This window comes from Ascaphus truei, unplaced genomic scaffold, assembly GCF_040206685.1.
Source record: "Ascaphus truei isolate aAscTru1 unplaced genomic scaffold, aAscTru1.hap1 HAP1_SCAFFOLD_1701, whole genome shotgun sequence".
Taxonomy (NCBI): domain Eukaryota; kingdom Metazoa; phylum Chordata; class Amphibia; order Anura; family Ascaphidae; genus Ascaphus; species Ascaphus truei.
In genome coordinates, this window is record NW_027454597.1 from 49,553 (window position 1) to 66,395 (window position 16,843).

At 46.2% G+C, this 16,843-nt stretch overlaps 1 protein-coding gene across 1 annotated transcript; it reads right to left on the minus strand.

Annotated features, from left to right (window-relative positions):
• Positions 1 to 651: 651 nt before the first annotated feature.
• Positions 652 to 8,645, minus strand: LOC142476754 (uncharacterized). Its single transcript, XM_075581919.1, has 8 exons — positions 8,593 to 8,645; positions 7,604 to 7,819; positions 6,603 to 6,818; positions 5,614 to 5,829; positions 4,613 to 4,828; positions 3,624 to 3,839; positions 1,645 to 1,860; positions 652 to 871 (listed from the first exon to the last, which is right to left on the minus strand). Exons 1-8 carry the CDS (start codon positions 8,643 to 8,645, stop codon positions 652 to 654), a joined length of 1,569 nt encoding a protein of 522 aa, XP_075438034.1.
• Positions 8,646 to 16,843: the final 8,198 nt, after the last annotated feature.

Here is a 16,843-nt window from a genome sequence, read left to right on the forward strand (position 1 = left end):
GCATAGGCTTTGATACGGTTCCACACAAGAGGTTAATGTACAAAATAAAGCAAATTGGACTCTAAAAATATTGGCACCTGGATTGAAAACTGGTTGAAGGATACACAACATAGAGTTGTCGTAAATGGAACTTTTTCAGGTTGGGCTAAAGTCGTGAGTGGAGTACCTCAGGGATCGGTACTAGGACCCCTGCTTTTTAACTTGTTTGTTAATGACCTTGAGGTTGGCATCGAGAGCAAAGTCTCAATCTTTGCTGATGATACTAAATTGTGTAAGGTAGTAGAATCAGAGCAGGATGTACTTTCTCTCCAGAAGGACTTGGGGAGACTGGAAACTTGGGCAGGTAAATGGCAGATGAGGTTTAATACAGATAAATGTAAGGTTATGCATTTGAGAAACAAGAATAAACAGGAGACTTGCAAATTAAATGGGGATAAATTGGGGGAATCCTTGATGGAGAAGGATTTAGGAGTGCTTGTACACAGCAATAGTGCCCAAAGTCATGCAGTAACTGCAAAGGCAAACAAGATCTTATCTTACAATAAATGGGCAATGGATGGAAGGGAAGTCCATGCTCAGTCACTCTCTCTGATAAGTGAATCATACAGATACAAGTACACACAGACCGATATGCCACATATCTGCAGGTCCTTACTCTGTCAGCTTCTCCTTGCTCTCTAGGCTCTCCCCTGGATTCTCCTTCGCGGGCATCACCTCTGCTTCTCCCTGCCCCACCTCGTTCTGCCTTCTCCCTCCTTTCTCCTCTTCTTCTGCCTTCTGCACTCCATCGGAGTTGTCATGTCTCCATTTATGCTCCTCTTCTCGTTCAAGGGCTTCCTGTCTGCTCTTCTCAGACACCATCTCCTTGTACCTGGTAAGACGGATATTATATTAACATTACCATCCAACCACTATTATATTGGGGATTGAAAATTACACTAAAAAGTATTTATAGAAAATACTAAATTATTGTGATCTACTTCGATTTTGCATAGGTTTTGATACGGTTCCACACAAGAGTTTAATGTACAAAATAAAGCAAATTGGACTCTAAAAATATTTGTACCTGGATTGAAAACTGGTTGAAGGATACACAACATAGAGTTGTCGTAAATGGAACTTTTTCAGGTTGGGCTAAAGTCGTGAGTGGAGTACCTCAGGGATCGGTACTAGGACCCCTGCTTTTTAACTTGTTTGTTAATGACCTTGAGGTTGGCATCGAGAGCAAAGTCTTAATCTTTGCTGATGATACTAAATTGTGTAAGGTAGTAGAATCAGAGCAGGATGTAATTTCTCTCCAGAAGGACTTGGGGAGACTGGAAACTTGGGCAGGTAAATGGCAGATGAGGTTTAATACAGATAAATGTAAGGTTATGCATTTGAGAAACAAGAATAAACAGGAGACTTGCAAATTAAATGGGGATAAATTGGGGGAATCCTTGATGGAGAAGGATTTAGGAGTGCTTGTACACAGCAATAGTGCCCAAAGTCATGCAGTAACTGCAAAGGCAAACAAGATCTTATCTTACAATAAATGGGCAATGGATGGAAGGGAAGTCCATGCTCAGTCACTCTCTCTGATAAGTGAATCATACAGATACAAGTACACACAGACCGATATGCCACATATCTGCAGGTCCTTACTCTGTCAGCTTCTCCTTGCTCTCTAGGCTCTCCCCTGGATTCTCCTTCTCGGGCATCACCTCTGCTTCCCCCTGCCCCACCTCGTTCTGCCTTCTCCCTCCTTTCTCCTCTTCTTCTGCCTTCTGCACTCCATCGGAGTTGTCATGTCTCCATTTATGCTCCTCTTCTCGTTCAAGGGCTTCCTGTCTGCTCTTCTCAGACACCATCTCCTTGTACCTGGTAAGACGGATATTATATTAACATTACCATCCAACCACTATTATATTTGGGATTGAAAATTACACTAAAAAGTATTTATAGAAAATACTAAATTATTGTGATCTACTTAGATTTTGCATAGGCTTTGATATGGTTCCACACAAGAGGTTAATGTACAAAATAAAGCAAATTGGACTCTAAAAATATTGGCACCTGGATTGAAAACTGGTTGAAGGATACACAACATAGAGTTGTCGTAAATGGAACTTTTTCAGGTTGGGCTAAAGTCGTGAGTGGAGTACCTCAGGGATCGGTACTAGGACCCCTGCTTTTTAACTTGTTTGTTAATGACCTTGAGGTTGGCATCGAGAGCAAAGTCTTAATCTTTGCTGATGATACTAAATTGTGTAAGGTAGTAGAATCAGAGCAGGATGTAATTTCTCTCCAGAAGGACTTGGGGAGACTGGAAACTTGGGCAGGTAAATGGCAGATGAGGTTTAATACAGATAAATGTAAGGTTATGCATTTGAGAAACAAGAATAAACAGGAGACTTGCAAATTAAATGGGGATAAATTGGGAGGAATCCTTGATGGAGAAGGATTTAGGAGTGCTTGTACACAGCAATAGTGCCCAAAGTCATGCAGTAACTGCAAAGGCAAACAAGATCTTATCTTACAAAAAATGGGCAATGGATGGGAGGGAAGTCCATGCTTAGTCATTCTCTCTGATAAGTGAATCATACAGATACAAGTACACACAGACCGATATGCCACATATCTGCAGGTCCTTACTCTGTCAGCTTCTCCTTGCTCTCTAGGCTCTCCCCTGGATTCTCCTTCGCGGGCATCACCTCTGCTTCCCCCTGCCCCACCGCGTTCTGCCTTCTCCCTCCTTTCTCCTCTTCTTCTGCTTTCTGCACTCCATCGGAGTTGTCATGTCTCCATTTATGCTCCTCTTCTCGTTCAAGGGCTTCCTGTCTGCTCTTCTCAGACACCATCTCCTTGTACCTGGTAAGACGGATATTATATTAACATTACCATCCAACCACTATTATATTGGGGATTGAAAATTACACTAAAAAGTATTTATAGAAAATACAAAATTATTGTGATCTACTTAGATTTTGCATAGGCTTTGATACGGTTCCACAAAAGAGGTTAATGTACAAAATAAAGCAAATTGGACTCTAAAAATATTTGCACCTGGATTGAAAACTGGTTGAAGGATACACAACATAGAGTTGTCATAAATGGAACTTTTTCAGGTTGGGCTAAAGTCGTGAGTGGAGTACCTCAGGGATCGGTACTGGGACCCCTGCTTTTTAACTTGTTTGTTAATGACCTTGAGGTTGGCATCGAGAGCAAAGTCTCAATCTTTGCTGATGATACTAAATTGTGTAAGGTAGTAGAATCAGAGCAGGATGTAATTTCTCTCCAGAAGGACTTGGGGAGACTGGAAACTTGGGCAGGTAAATGGCAGATGAGGTTTAATACAGATAAATGTAAGGTTATGCATTTTTGAAACAAGAATAAACAGGAGACTTGCAAATTAAATGGGGATAAATTGGGGGAATCCTTGATGGAGAAGGATTTAGGAATGCTTGTACACAGCAATAGTGCCCAAAGTCATGCAGTAACTGCAAAGGCAAACAAGATCTTATCTTACAATAAATGGGCAATGGATGGAAGGGAAGTCCATGCTCAGTCACTCTCTCTGATAAGTGAATCATACTGATACAAGTACACACAGACCGATATGCCACATATCTGCAGGTCCTTACTCTGTCAGCTTCTCCTTGCTCTCTAGGCTCTCCCCTGGATTCTCCTCCTCGGGCATCACCGCTGCTTCCCCCTGCCCCACCTCGTTCTGCCTTCTCCCTCCTTTCTCCTCTTCTTCTGCCTTCTGCACTCCATCGGAGTTGTCATGTCTCCATTTATGCTCCTCTTCTCGTTCAAGGGCTTCCTGTCTGCTCTTCTCAGACACCATCTCCTTGTACCTGGTAAGACGGATATTATATTAACATTACCATCCAACCACTAATATATTGGGGATTGAAAATTACACTAAAAAGTATTTATAGAAAATACTAAATTATTGTGATCTACTTAGATTTTGCATAGGCTTTGATACGGTTCCACACAAGAGGTTAATGTACAAAATAAAGCAAATTGGACTCTAAAAATATTTGCACCTGGATTGAAAACTGGTTGAAGGATACACAACATAGAGTTGTCATAAATGGAACTTTTTCAGGTTGGGCTAAAGTCGTGAGTGGAGTACCTCAGGGATCGGTACTGGGACCCCTGCTTTTTAACCTGTTTGTTAATGACCTTGAGGTTGGCATCGAGAGCAAAGTCTCAATCTTTGCTGATGATACTAAATTGTGTAAGGTAGTAGAATCAGAGCAGGATGTAATTTCTCTCCAGAAGGACTTGGGGAGACTGGAAACTTGGGCAGGTAAATGGCAGATGAGGTTTAATACAGATAAATGTAAGGTTATGCATTTGAGAAACAAGAATAAACAGGAGACTTGCAAATTAAATGGGGATAAATTGGGGGAATCCTTGATGGAGAAGGATTTAGGAGTGCTTGTACACAGCAATAGTGCCCAAAGTCATGCAGTAACTGCAAAGGCAAACAAGATCTTATCTTACAATAAATGGGCAATGGATGGAAGGGAAGTCCATGCTCAGTCACTCTCTCTGATAAGTGAATCATACAGATACAAGTACACACAGACCGATATGCCACATATCTGCAGGTCCTTACTCTGTCAGCTTCTCCTTGCTCTCTAGGCTCTCCCTTGGATTCTCCTCCTCGGGCATCACCGCTGCTTCCCCCTGCCCCACCTCATTCTGCCTTCTCCCTCCTTTCTCCTCTTCTTCTGCCTTCTGCACTCCATCGGAGTTGTCATGGCTCCATTTATGCTCCTCTTCTCGTTCAAGGGCTTCCTGTCTGCTATTCTCAGACACCATCTCCTTGTACCTGGTAAGACGGATATTATATTAACATTCTATTACTATTATACCACCAACCACTATTATATTGGGGATTGAAAATTACACTAAAATGTATTTATAGAAAATACTAAATTATTGTGATCTACTTAGATTTTGCATAGGCTTTGATACGGTTCCACACAAGAGGTTACTGTACAAAATAAAGCAAATTGGACTCTAAAAATATTTGCACCTGGATTGAAAACTGGTTGAAGGATACACAACATAGAGTTGTCGTAAATGGAACTTTTTCAGGTTGGGCTAAAGTCGTGAGTGGAGTACCTCAGGGATCGGTACTGGGACCCCTGCTTTTTAACTTGTTTGTTAATGACCTTGAGGTTGGCATCGAGAGCAAAGTCGCAATCTTTGCTGATGATACTAAATTGTGTAAGGTAGTAGAATCAGAGCAGGATGTAATTTCTCTCCAGAAGGACTTGGGGAGACTGGAAACTTGGGCAGGTAAATGGCAGATGAGGTTTAATACAGATAAATGTAAGGTTATGCATTTGAGAAACAAGAATAAACAGGAGACTTGCAAATTAAATGGGGATAAATTGTGGGAATCCTTGATGGAGAAGTATTTAGGAGTGCTTGTACACAGCAATAGTGCCCAAAGTCATGCAGTAACTGCAAAGGCAAACAAGATCTTATCTTACAATAAATGGGCAATGGATGGAAGGGAAGTCCATGCTCAGTCACTCTCTCTGATAAGTGAATCATACAGATACAAGTACACACAGACCGATATGCCACATATCTGCAGGTCCTTACTCTGTCAGCTTCTCCTTGCTCTCTAGGCTCTCCCCTGGATTCTCCTCCTCGGGCATCACCGCTGCTTCCCCCTGCCCCACCTCATTCTGCCTTCTCCCTCCTTTCTCCTCTTCTTCTGCCTTCTGCACTCCATCGGAGTTGTCATGTCTCCATTTATGCTCCTCTTCTCGTTCAAGGGCTTCCTGTCTGCTCTTCTCAGACACCATCTCCTTGTACCTGGTAAGACGGATATTATATTAACATTACCATCCAACCACTATTATATTGGGGATTGAAAATTACACTAAAAATATTTATAGAAAATACTAAATTATTGTGATCTACTTAGATTTTGCATAGGCTTTGATACGGTTCCACACAAGAGGTTAATGTACAAAATAAAGCAAATTGGACTCTAAAAATATTTGCACCTGGATTGAAAACTGGTTGAAGGATACACAACATAGAGTTGTCGTAAATGGAACTTTTTCAGGTTGGGCTAAAGTCGTGAGTGGAGTACCTCAGGGATCGGTACTGGGACCCCTGCTTTTTAACTTGTTTGTTAATGACCTTGAGGTTGGCATCGAGAGCAAAGTCTTAATCTTTGCTGATGATACTAAATTGTGTAAGGTAGTAGAATCAGAGCAGGATGTACTTTCTCTCCAGAAGGACTTGGGGAGACTGGAAACATGGGCAGGTAAATGGCAGATGAGGTTTAATACAGATACATGTAAGGTTATGCATTTGAGAAACAAGAATAAACAGGAGACTTGCTAAATTAAATGGGGATAAATTGGGGGAATCCTTGATGGAGAAGGATTTAGGAGTGCTTGTACACAGCAATAGTGCCCAAAGTCATGCAGTAACTGCAAAGGCAAACAAGATCTTATCTTACAATAAATGGGCAATGGATGGAAGGGAAGTCCATGCTCAGTCACTCTCTCTGATAAGTGAATCATACAGATACAAGTACACACAGACCGATATGCCACATATCTGCAGGTCCTTACTCTGTCAGCTTCTCCTTGCTCTCTAGGCTCTCCCTTGGATTCTCCTCCTCGGGCATCACCGCTGCTTCCCCCTGCCCCACCTCATTCTGCCTTCTCCCTCCTTTCTCCTCTTCTTCTGCCTTCTGCACTCCATCGGAGTTGTCATGTCTCCATTTATGCTCCTCTTCTCGTTCAAGGGCTTCCTGTCTGCTATTCTCAGACACCATCTCCTTGTACCTTGTAAGACGGATATTATATTAACATTCTATTACTATTATACCACCAACCACTATTATATTGGGGATTGAAAATTACACTAAAATGTATTTATAGAAAATACTAAATTATTGTGATCTACTTAGATTTTGCATAGGCTTTGATACGGTTCCACACAAGAGGTTACTGTACAAAATAAAGCAAATTGGACTCTAAAAATATTTGCACCTGGATTGAAAACTGGTTGAAGGATACACAACATAGAGTTGTCGTAAATGGAACTTTTTCAGGTTGGGCTAAAGTCGTGAGTGGAGTACCTCAGGGATCGGTACTGGGACCCCTGCTTTTTAACTTGTTTGTTAATGACCTTGAGGTTGGCATCGAGAGCAAAGTCGCAATCTTTGCTGATGATACTAAATTGTGTAAGGTAGTAGAATCAGAGCAGGATGTAATTTCTCTCCAGAAGGACTTGGGGAGACTGGAAACTTGGGCAGGTAAATGGTAGATGAGGTTTAATACAGATAAATGTAAGGTTATGCATTTGAGAAACAAGAATAAACAGGAGACTTGCAAATTAAATGGGGATAAATTGTGGGAATCCTTGATGGAGAAGTATTTAGGAGTGCTTGTACACAGCAATAGTGCCCAAAGTCATGCAGTAACTGCAAAGGCAAACAAGATCTTATCTTACAATAAATGGGCAATGGATGGAAGGGAAGTCCATGCTCAGTCACTCTCTCTGATAAGTGAATCATACAGATACAAGTACACACAGACCGATATGCCACATATCTGCAGGTCCTTACTCTGTCAGCTTCTCCTTGCTCTCTAGGCTCTCCCCTGGATTCTCCTCCTCGGGCATCACCGCTGCTTCCCCCTGCCCCACCTCATTCTGCCTTCTCCCTCCTTTCTCCTCTTCTTCTGCCTTCTGCACTCCATCGGAGTTGTCATGTCTCCATTTATGCTCCTCTTCTCGTTCAAGGGCTTCCTGTCTGCTCTTCTCAGACACCATCTCCTTGTACCTGGTAAGACGGATATTATATTAACATTACCATCCAACCACTATTATATTGGGGATTGAAAATTACACTAAAAAGTATTTATAGAAAATATAAAATTATTGTGATCTACTTAGATTTTGCATAGGCTTTGATACGGTTCCACACAAGAGGTTAATGTACAAAATAAAGCAAATTGGACTCTAAAAATATTTGCACCTGGATTGAAAACTGGTTGAAGGATACACAACATAGAGTTGTCGTAAATGGAACTTTTTCAGGTTGGGCTAAAGTCGTGAGTGGAGTACCTCAGGGATCGGTACTGGGACCCCTGCTTTTTAACTTGTTTGTTAATGACCTTGAGGTTGGCATCGAGAGCAAAGTCTCAATCTTTGCTGATGAAACTAAATTGTGTAAGGTAGTAGAATCAGAGCAGGATGTAATTTCTCTCCAGAAGGACTTGGGGAGACTGGAAACTTGGGCAGGTAAATGGCAGATGAGGTTTAATACAGATAAATGTAAGGTTATGCATTTGAGAAACAAGAATAAACAGGAGACTTGCAAATTAAATGGGGATAAATTGGGGGAATCCTTGATGGAGAAGGATTTAGGAGTGCTTGTACACAGCAATAGTGCCCAAAGTCATGCAGTAACTGCAAAGGCAAACAAGATCTTATCTTACAATAAATGGGCAATGGATGGAAGGGAAGTCCATGCTCAGTCACTCTCTCTGATAAGTGAATCATACAGATACAAGTACACACAGACCGATATGCCACATATCTGCAGGTCCTTACTCTGTCAGCTTCTCCTTGCTCTCTAGGCTCTCCCATGGATTCTCCTCGGGCATCACCTCTGCTTCCCCCTGCCCCACCTCGTTCTGCCTTCTCCCTCCTTTCTCCTCTTCTTCTGCCTTCTGCATTCCATCAGAGTTGTCATGTCTCCATTTATGCTCCTCTTCTCGTTCAAGGGCTTCCTGTCTCCTCTTCTCAGACACCATCTCCTTGTACCTGGTAAGACGGATATTATATTAACATTACCATCCAACCACTATTATATTGGGGATTGAAAATTACACTAAAAAGTATTTATAGAAAATACTAAATTATTGTGATCTACTTAGATTTTGCATAGGCTTTGATACGGTTCCACACAAGAGGTTAATGTACAAAATAGTGTACAGCAATAGTGCCCAAAGTCATGCAGTAACTGCAAAGGCAAACAAGATCTTATCTTACAATAAATGGCCAATGGATTTAAGGGAAGTAAACATAATTATACCCCTTTACAAAGCATTAGTAAGACCACACCTTAAATATGGAGTACAATTGTAGGCACCAGTCCTTAGAAAAGACATTATAAATTGGAGAAAGTGCAGAGAAGATCACCAAATTAATACATGGGACAAATAATCTGATTTATGAGGAGAGGCTAGCTAAATTCGATTTTTTTACATTAGAAAAGAGGCAGCTAAGAGGGGATATGATAATTTTGAAAATGTGGAATTCATTACCCATGGAGACTGTGATGGCAGATACAATAGATGTGTAAAAAAAAGGTTGGACATCTTTTTAGAAAGGAAATACAGGGATATACCAAATAAGTATACATGGGAAAGATGTTGATCCAGGGAGTAATGTGATTGCCAATTCTTGGAGTCAGGAATGGACTTATTTTTCCCCTAATGAGATATCATTAGATGATATTTTACTGGGGTTTTTTGTTTGCCTTTCTATGGATCAATATACTGTAAATAGGGTTATAGGATAAAGTATCTGTCATCCACATTTAGCGTAGGTTGAACTTGATGGACGAATGTGTAACATCCCATAGAACATAACACAGGTAGTAAGTCACAAAAAATGACACCTTGGCAGCTCCTGCCGTGTTAATCTCTAATGTTTCATTTCAACTAAATCTTGATTTTCTGCCGAGTTTGCATCTGTTTATTACCATATTTCACCGGCATAATCTGTTACCATGGCAACACCTGCCTTCTTAATGTGGGTGAATGGTGGCGGACATTGCTCACCCGCCATTTCTTTCTTTTCATTAATGTTACATCGTGGATGATACATCGGAGTACACACAGGTACAGTAGTCAACAAGCTTAGCTAATCAGAAATCAGACTATTATATATACATTCATACAGATATATATATATATGTAATCACCACTATTATTAAGGTTATGGTGGGTAAAAAAAAGTGACAAAAACCCTCCACAGTAAAGCATACAGCAACTGTAAATATTACTGTATGTTCATTTGCATGTCTTAGACAGGTCTGCAACCCTGTCTTTCCCCATTGTCGCCCAGCATACAGCGCTTCCACTGCAGCAAGGGATACTGGGAAATGACATGCAAATGAACACTCAGTGCCACCTTTTGTCTCAAGCTCGTATTACACAAGCAAATCCTCAAGCCAATGCATGCTGTTTTAAACACAGCTTTTAGACAGAGGCTGGGATGAGATGCAAAGCCATTAAACCCACTCACAGACATGTTTCAACCTTGATGGGTATCATCAGTGTGAGGTTGGTCTTAATGGCTAAGCAGGTTTGAGACTAGACTAGGTAATCACCACTATTATTAAGGTTATGGTGGGTAAAAAAAGTGACAAAAACCCTCCACAGTAAAGCATAAAGCAACTGTAAATATTACTGTATGTTCATTTGCATGTCTTAGACAGGTCTGCAACCCTGTCTTTCCCCATTATCGCCCAGCATACAGCGCTTCCACTGCAGCAAGGGTTGCAGACCTGTCTAAGACATGCAAATGAACATACAGTAATATTTACAGTTGTTTTATATATATGTATGTATATATATATGTATATATCTATGTATATATATATATATATATATATATATATATATATATATATATATATACAGTGCTCGACAAACCCGGTCGCCAACTCGCCAGCTGCGATCGGATATTGGCTCGTGGCCAGTAACCTTTCCCCTGCTCTGCAAAAAAAAATCCCCTGTTTGTAAAAAAAAAAAATTCGTAGTTGATTGGCTGTGACGTGGGATGGAGTTGCCAGGACTTCAAACCGCCCTTTCTGCACGGGTAAGTAATGGGGGGGAGGGGGTTGAGTGCGTGTGTGTCTGCGTGTCTGCTGCTCCTCCTCCTCCTTATATCCTCCTGTATAATTGTGTCAGCTCCTATAATTTACAATTTACTGATCCGGTCATGGAGGAGTTTGGACAGATTCTTCAGGTGGGGGGAATTTAATGCACTTTAAATATTTATATACTATAGACACTGATACTGTACATCCTTCCCCCTCTCTCCGGTGCTCCCACTGCCCGCGCGGGTCACATACTGTACTGTCCGGGGTGTTTCTCGCCCCCCCCCCCTCCGGTGTTCCCCCTGCCCGCGCGGGTCACGTAGTGGCCGGGGTGTTTCTCGCCTCCCCCCCCCCCTCCGGTGTTCCCCCTGCCCGCGCGGGTCACGTAGTGGCCGGGGTGTTTCTCGCCTCCCCCCCCCTCCGGTGTTCCCCCTGCCCGCGCGGGTCACGTAGTGGCCGGGGTGTTTCTCGCCTCCCCCCCCCCTCCGGTGTTCCCCCTGCCCGCGCGGGTCACGTAGTGGCCGGGGTGTTTCTCGCCCCCCCTCCGGTGTTCCCGCTGCCAGCGCGGGTCACGTAGTGGCCGGGGTGTTTCTCGCCCCCCCTCCGGTGTTCCCGCTGCCAGCGCGGGTCACGTAGTGGCCGGGGTGTTTCTTCGCCCCCTCCCTCTCCTGTGTTCCCGCTGCCCGCGCGGGTCTGCAGATGTTGCAGTTGCCGGTGATTCTCTCCCCTCGGTGCTCCCGTTGCTCGCGCGGGGCGGGAGGAAGTAGTGGGGTGTTTCTCCCCTCCGGTGCACGTCCCTTCCCGTGTGTGTGTATGGGTATGAGATGTATGGGAGAGAGAGATTGTGTGTGTGTGTGTGTGTGTGTGTGTGTGAATATGTGTGTATGGGAGAGAGAGATTGTGTGTGTGTGTGTGTGTGTGTCGGCGAGAGAGATGGAGTATTTGTGTTTGTGTGTGTGTATGGGTATGAGAGAGAATGTGTGTGTACAGGACACCAGAGGTAACCCCCCAGTCAGTCACCCCCCACCCCCCCACTCAGTCAGTCACCCCCCCACTCAGTCAGTCACCCCCCCACTCAGTCACTCCCCCACCCCCCCACTCAGTCAGTCACCCCCCCACTCAGTCAGTCACCCCCCACTCAGTCAGTCACCCCCCCACCCAGTCACCCAGTAAGTCACCTCACCCCCCCCACCCAGTCAGTCACCCCACTCCCCCAGTCAGTCACCCAGTCAGTCAAAAGTCACCCTGTCAGTCATCCCACCCCCCCACCCAGTCACCAAGTCAGTCATCCCACCCCCCCCACCCAGTCACCAAGTCAGTCATCCCACCCCCCCACCCAGTCACCAAGTCAGTCATCCCACCCCCCCACCCAGTCACCAAGTCAGTCATCCCACCCCCCCACCCAGTCACCAAGTCAGTCATCCCACCCCCCCACCCAGTCACCAAGTCAGTCATCCCACCCCCCCACCCAGTCACCAAGTCAGTCATCCCACCCCCCCACCCAGTCACCAAGTCAGTCATCCCACCCCCCCACCCAGTCACCAAGTCAGTCATCCCACCCCCCCACCCAGTCACCAAGTCAGTCATCCCACCCCCCCACCCAGTCACCAAGTCAGTCATCCCACCCCCCCACCCAGTCACCAAGTCAGTCATCCCACCCCCCCACCCAGTCACCAAGTCAGTCATCCCACCCCCCCACCCAGTCACCAAGTCAGTCATCCCACCCCCCCACCCAGTCACCAAGTCAGTCATCCCACCCCCCCACCCAGTCACCAAGTCAGTCATCCCACCCCCCCACCCAGTCACCAAGTCAGTCATCCCACCCCCCCACCCAGTCACCAAGTCAGTCATCCCACCCCCCCACCCAGTCACCAAGTCAGTCATCCCACCCCCCCACCCAGTCACCAAGTCAGTCATAGTCACCCCCCACCCAGTCACCAAGTCAGTCATCCCACCCCCCCACCCAGTCACCAAGTCAGTCATCCCACCCCCCCACCCAGTCACCAAGTCAGTCATCCCACCCCCCCACCCAGTCACCAAGTCAGTCATCCCACCCCCCCACCCAGTCACCAAGTCAGTCATCCCACCCCCCACCCAGTCAGTCATCCCCCCCCCCACCCAGTCAGTCATCCCCCCCCCCCCCACCCAGTCAGTCATCCCACCCCCCCACCCAGTCAGTCATCCCACCCCCCCACCCAGTCAGTCATCCCACCCCCCCACCCAGTCAGTCTTCCCCCCCACCCAGTCAGTCTTCCCCCCCACCCAGTCAGTCTTCCCCCCCACCCAGTCAGTCCACCCCCCACCCAGTCAGTCCACCCCCCACCCAGTCAGTCCACCCCCCACCCAGTCAGTCACCCAGTCAGTCAAAGTCACCCAGTCAGTCATCCCACCCCCCCCACCCCGTCAGCCATACGGTCAGCCATCCCACCCCCCCACCCCGTCAGTCAACCCACCCCGTCAGTCATCCCACCCCCGCCCCCCGTCAGTCAAAAGTCAGTCATCCCCCGCCCCCCCCACCCAGTCAGTTACCCCCCCAGTCAGTCAGTTGCCTCCCCCCCGTCAGTCAGTTACCCCCGTCTCTCTCTCTCCCCCCTCTCTCTCTCCCCCCTGTCTCTCTCCCCCCTCTCTCTCTCCCCTCTCTGTCTCTCTCTCTCCCCCTCTGTCTCTCTCTCTCCCCTCTCTGTCTCTCTCCTCTGTCTCTCTCTCTCCCCTCTCTATCTCTCTCTCTCTCCTCTCTGTCTCTCTCTCTCCCCTCTCTGTCTCTCTCTCTCCCCTCTCTCTGTCTCTCTCTCTCCCCTCTCTGTCTCTCTCTCCCCCTCTCTGTCTCTCTCTCTCCCCTCTCTCTCTCCCCTCTCGGTCTCTCTCTCTCCCCCCTCTCGGTCTCTCTCTCTCCCCCCTCTCTGTCTCTCTCTCTCCCCCCTCTCGGTCTCTCTCTCTCCCCCCTCTCTGTCTCTCTCTCTCCCCCCTCTCTGTCTCTCTCTCTCCCCCCTCTCTGTCTCTCTCTCTCCCCCCTCTCTGTCTTTCCCCTCTCTGTCTCTGTCCCCTCTCTGCCTCTGTCCCCTCTCTGCCTCTGTCCCCTCTCTGCCTCTGTCCCCTCTCTGCCTCTGTCCCCTCTCTGCCTCTGTCCCCTCTCTGCCTCTGTCCCCTCTCTGTCTCCGTCCCCTCTCTGTCTCTGTCCCCTCTCTGTCTCTGTCCCCTCTCTGTCTCTGTCCCCTCTCTGTCTCTCTCCCCTCTCTGTCTCTCTCCCCTCTCTGTCTCTCTCCCCTCTCTGTCTCTCTCCCCTCTCTGTCTCTCTCCCCTCTCTGTCTCTCTCCCCTCTCTGTCTCTCTCCCCTCTCTGTCTCTCTCCCCTCTCTGTCTCTCTCCCCTCTCTGTCTCTCTCCCCTCTCTGTCTCTCTGACGCTCTGCCTCACACTCTGGATCTGGATATCTTATTTACCCTGTGTATCTTAACTGCCCTATACTACACCGAAATAACCTATATTCTGCTTTCTTCCAGCTCTGACTCAAGCTTCACACGGGAGACATTGGAACCCCCCCTAACCCAGAAGACAGGTAGGAAACACATCCCCTCCAATGTAAAACATTGCGGGAATTAGGGTACCTGGACATTGAGGGACTGCGGATCAGGTAAGATCCCAGGCGGGATTGCTGCTTTAAATATTGTGAAGCGGGGGCATCCAGACACTGGTTAAGGGGTGCAGGAAACTAGTCATTCATTTCTGGCTTTTTTTTCTAGATCCGACATTTATACACACATACACTCAATCTCACACACACATACACACACACACACATACACACACACACACACATACACACACACGTAACAAGGACTAATTGTAGTATAATGTAATACAATAAATAAACTTATGTCAAAAACGAATGTTCTTATTCGGGAATTTATTCAATTTATTTTATTTATGTATTTTTTTTAAAAGCGGGGGCGGGGTTGGGGGCGGGACTAGGGGCGGGACTAGGTGGCGAGTAGATTTTTTGGTTCGGCGAGTAGATTTTTGGGTGATTTGTCAAGCACTGTATATATATATATATATATGTATATGTATATGTATATGTGTATGCAACAGATGCTACTCTTAGTGGATTGCAGCCATTTTAATCTCCCCACGAGACAAATTTTCTGCAACTCATATTTACAAAATTCAATTTTTTTTCTTAATGAGCGGGGTTGCTGCAAACCGCAGCAATGCTAAAAATGAGAGAAGGCGGTTACATTTCACGGTGAGAAGAGCACATTACTGCTTTAAAACCACTGCCCCCCATGTCCGTCCCCATCCCTCCCCCCCCGTACCTCCGTCGCTGCAAGTAGCCTCTGCACAGGGCCTGGAGCAGCGTGATATCTTGAATGTGTCTCCTGTACCTCCGTCGCTGGCTGCATCCCCTCCACAAAGCGTGGATAAACGCCACGGCACTCTGCCTGTGGTCCAGCTGCCGTCTTACACGGAACGACCTCCAGCGTGTCTGCAGAGGCACACACATGGCAAAGCAGCAGGTCGCCATATCCAGGCATGGAGCAATGGATGCTGCGCGCTAACCCACACACTGCCAAAGTGGTCTTAAAGCAATTTGGTAACAGAGGCAGCTCCTTATCGCAGAAGAAGCAGGCACCAGTTATGAGTTATCAAAGTTTGAGGTCTCATCCCTGAAATGTTAGTGTTTGAAATGCAGTGAAGTTCCAGCCACGGAACATTCTAAAGATGCATTTTTTGTAAAGATGATCAAGACTATGGCGACCGTCACGGCATTCTGTGACAAAAGGCATATGGTGGCTCAGGAATAGGTGGGACTCTACAATGTGGGATATTGTACCCGGGTCTCCAACACCCTTTTATATTAAAGATCCTAAGAAAACCTCAGAAATCTCTGCAGATACTCATGAGATCTCAAAAGCGGATCAATCTTTGAACTCCCACCTATGTCCATTAACCTTTAGAGTTCACTTATGTCTTATTTGGTACTGTATGTCACTGGCACTTACCGAGGCCCCTACCCCCAACACGGGCTCCCCCACAAGCCTCACTCCCCCATAGTAATGGCCAATAGCCCTATTAACCACTTATTGGCTGCTGGTTAATATAAACACATTATATACGTTAAACGCTGAAATAACAGACATTGATATAAACTAAACTGACTATATAATCTATTCCATAGAGTCCCAATGTGGTTACCGAGGCTCTCAGGGAGGTTTTTTAGGGACTGATCAGGATAAATATGATAAATGTTAGTATTTCGCTGCCTCAGCAGGTTCTGCTCTTTAAAAAAATCTTTTAAGTGTTATGTAGCCCTGTTTCCCCGTAAACAAGATGGCTACAGGTGCTGCCCTTTACCTGTTGGCTCACAGGGTCTTAAGCCTCCGCCACGGGGAGCCTAGGGTGATATACTTACAACCTTGGTGCAGCGCCTCCACCTGAGAGGGATCCCAACGTAGTGGGAGGAGCCCCTCACAGGACCCAAACAATGAACACACACAATGTAAAATAGAAAGGCCTTTACTGTAACATATCTTATACTCTATAATACCTTATAACTCTATGTGACTAAAGATACAACTGCCACACGCCTCACACGGCTGTACCCCACCACCGTGTAACCCACACTGTGTCCAGAGAATCCCAGTCCCACAAGGTCCCACACCCACCCCAATGTGTGTGACTGCGCGGCCCACTAAATGGAGTGTAGTACAGTTGGTGCACGTTCTGTAAGGTACCTGCCGGGTGCTCCAGCAACCGGACGCGCCGACTGAACAGACAAGGGATGCGTTGATCCAACGATAGCCTCCGCGACGAGTCTGCCTCCGCGTGGGGTGGTTTCCCGCTGGAGTGTCCCACCTTGATGACAGTCTTTGTCAGCAGGAGTGATCTGGTCCCAGGTCCCAGCTGTGTCCCTGATCTATTTACTAGCTAGTGGGGCAGGGTCCCTACCTAAGGGCCTGTCCCTGTAGCAGCTACAA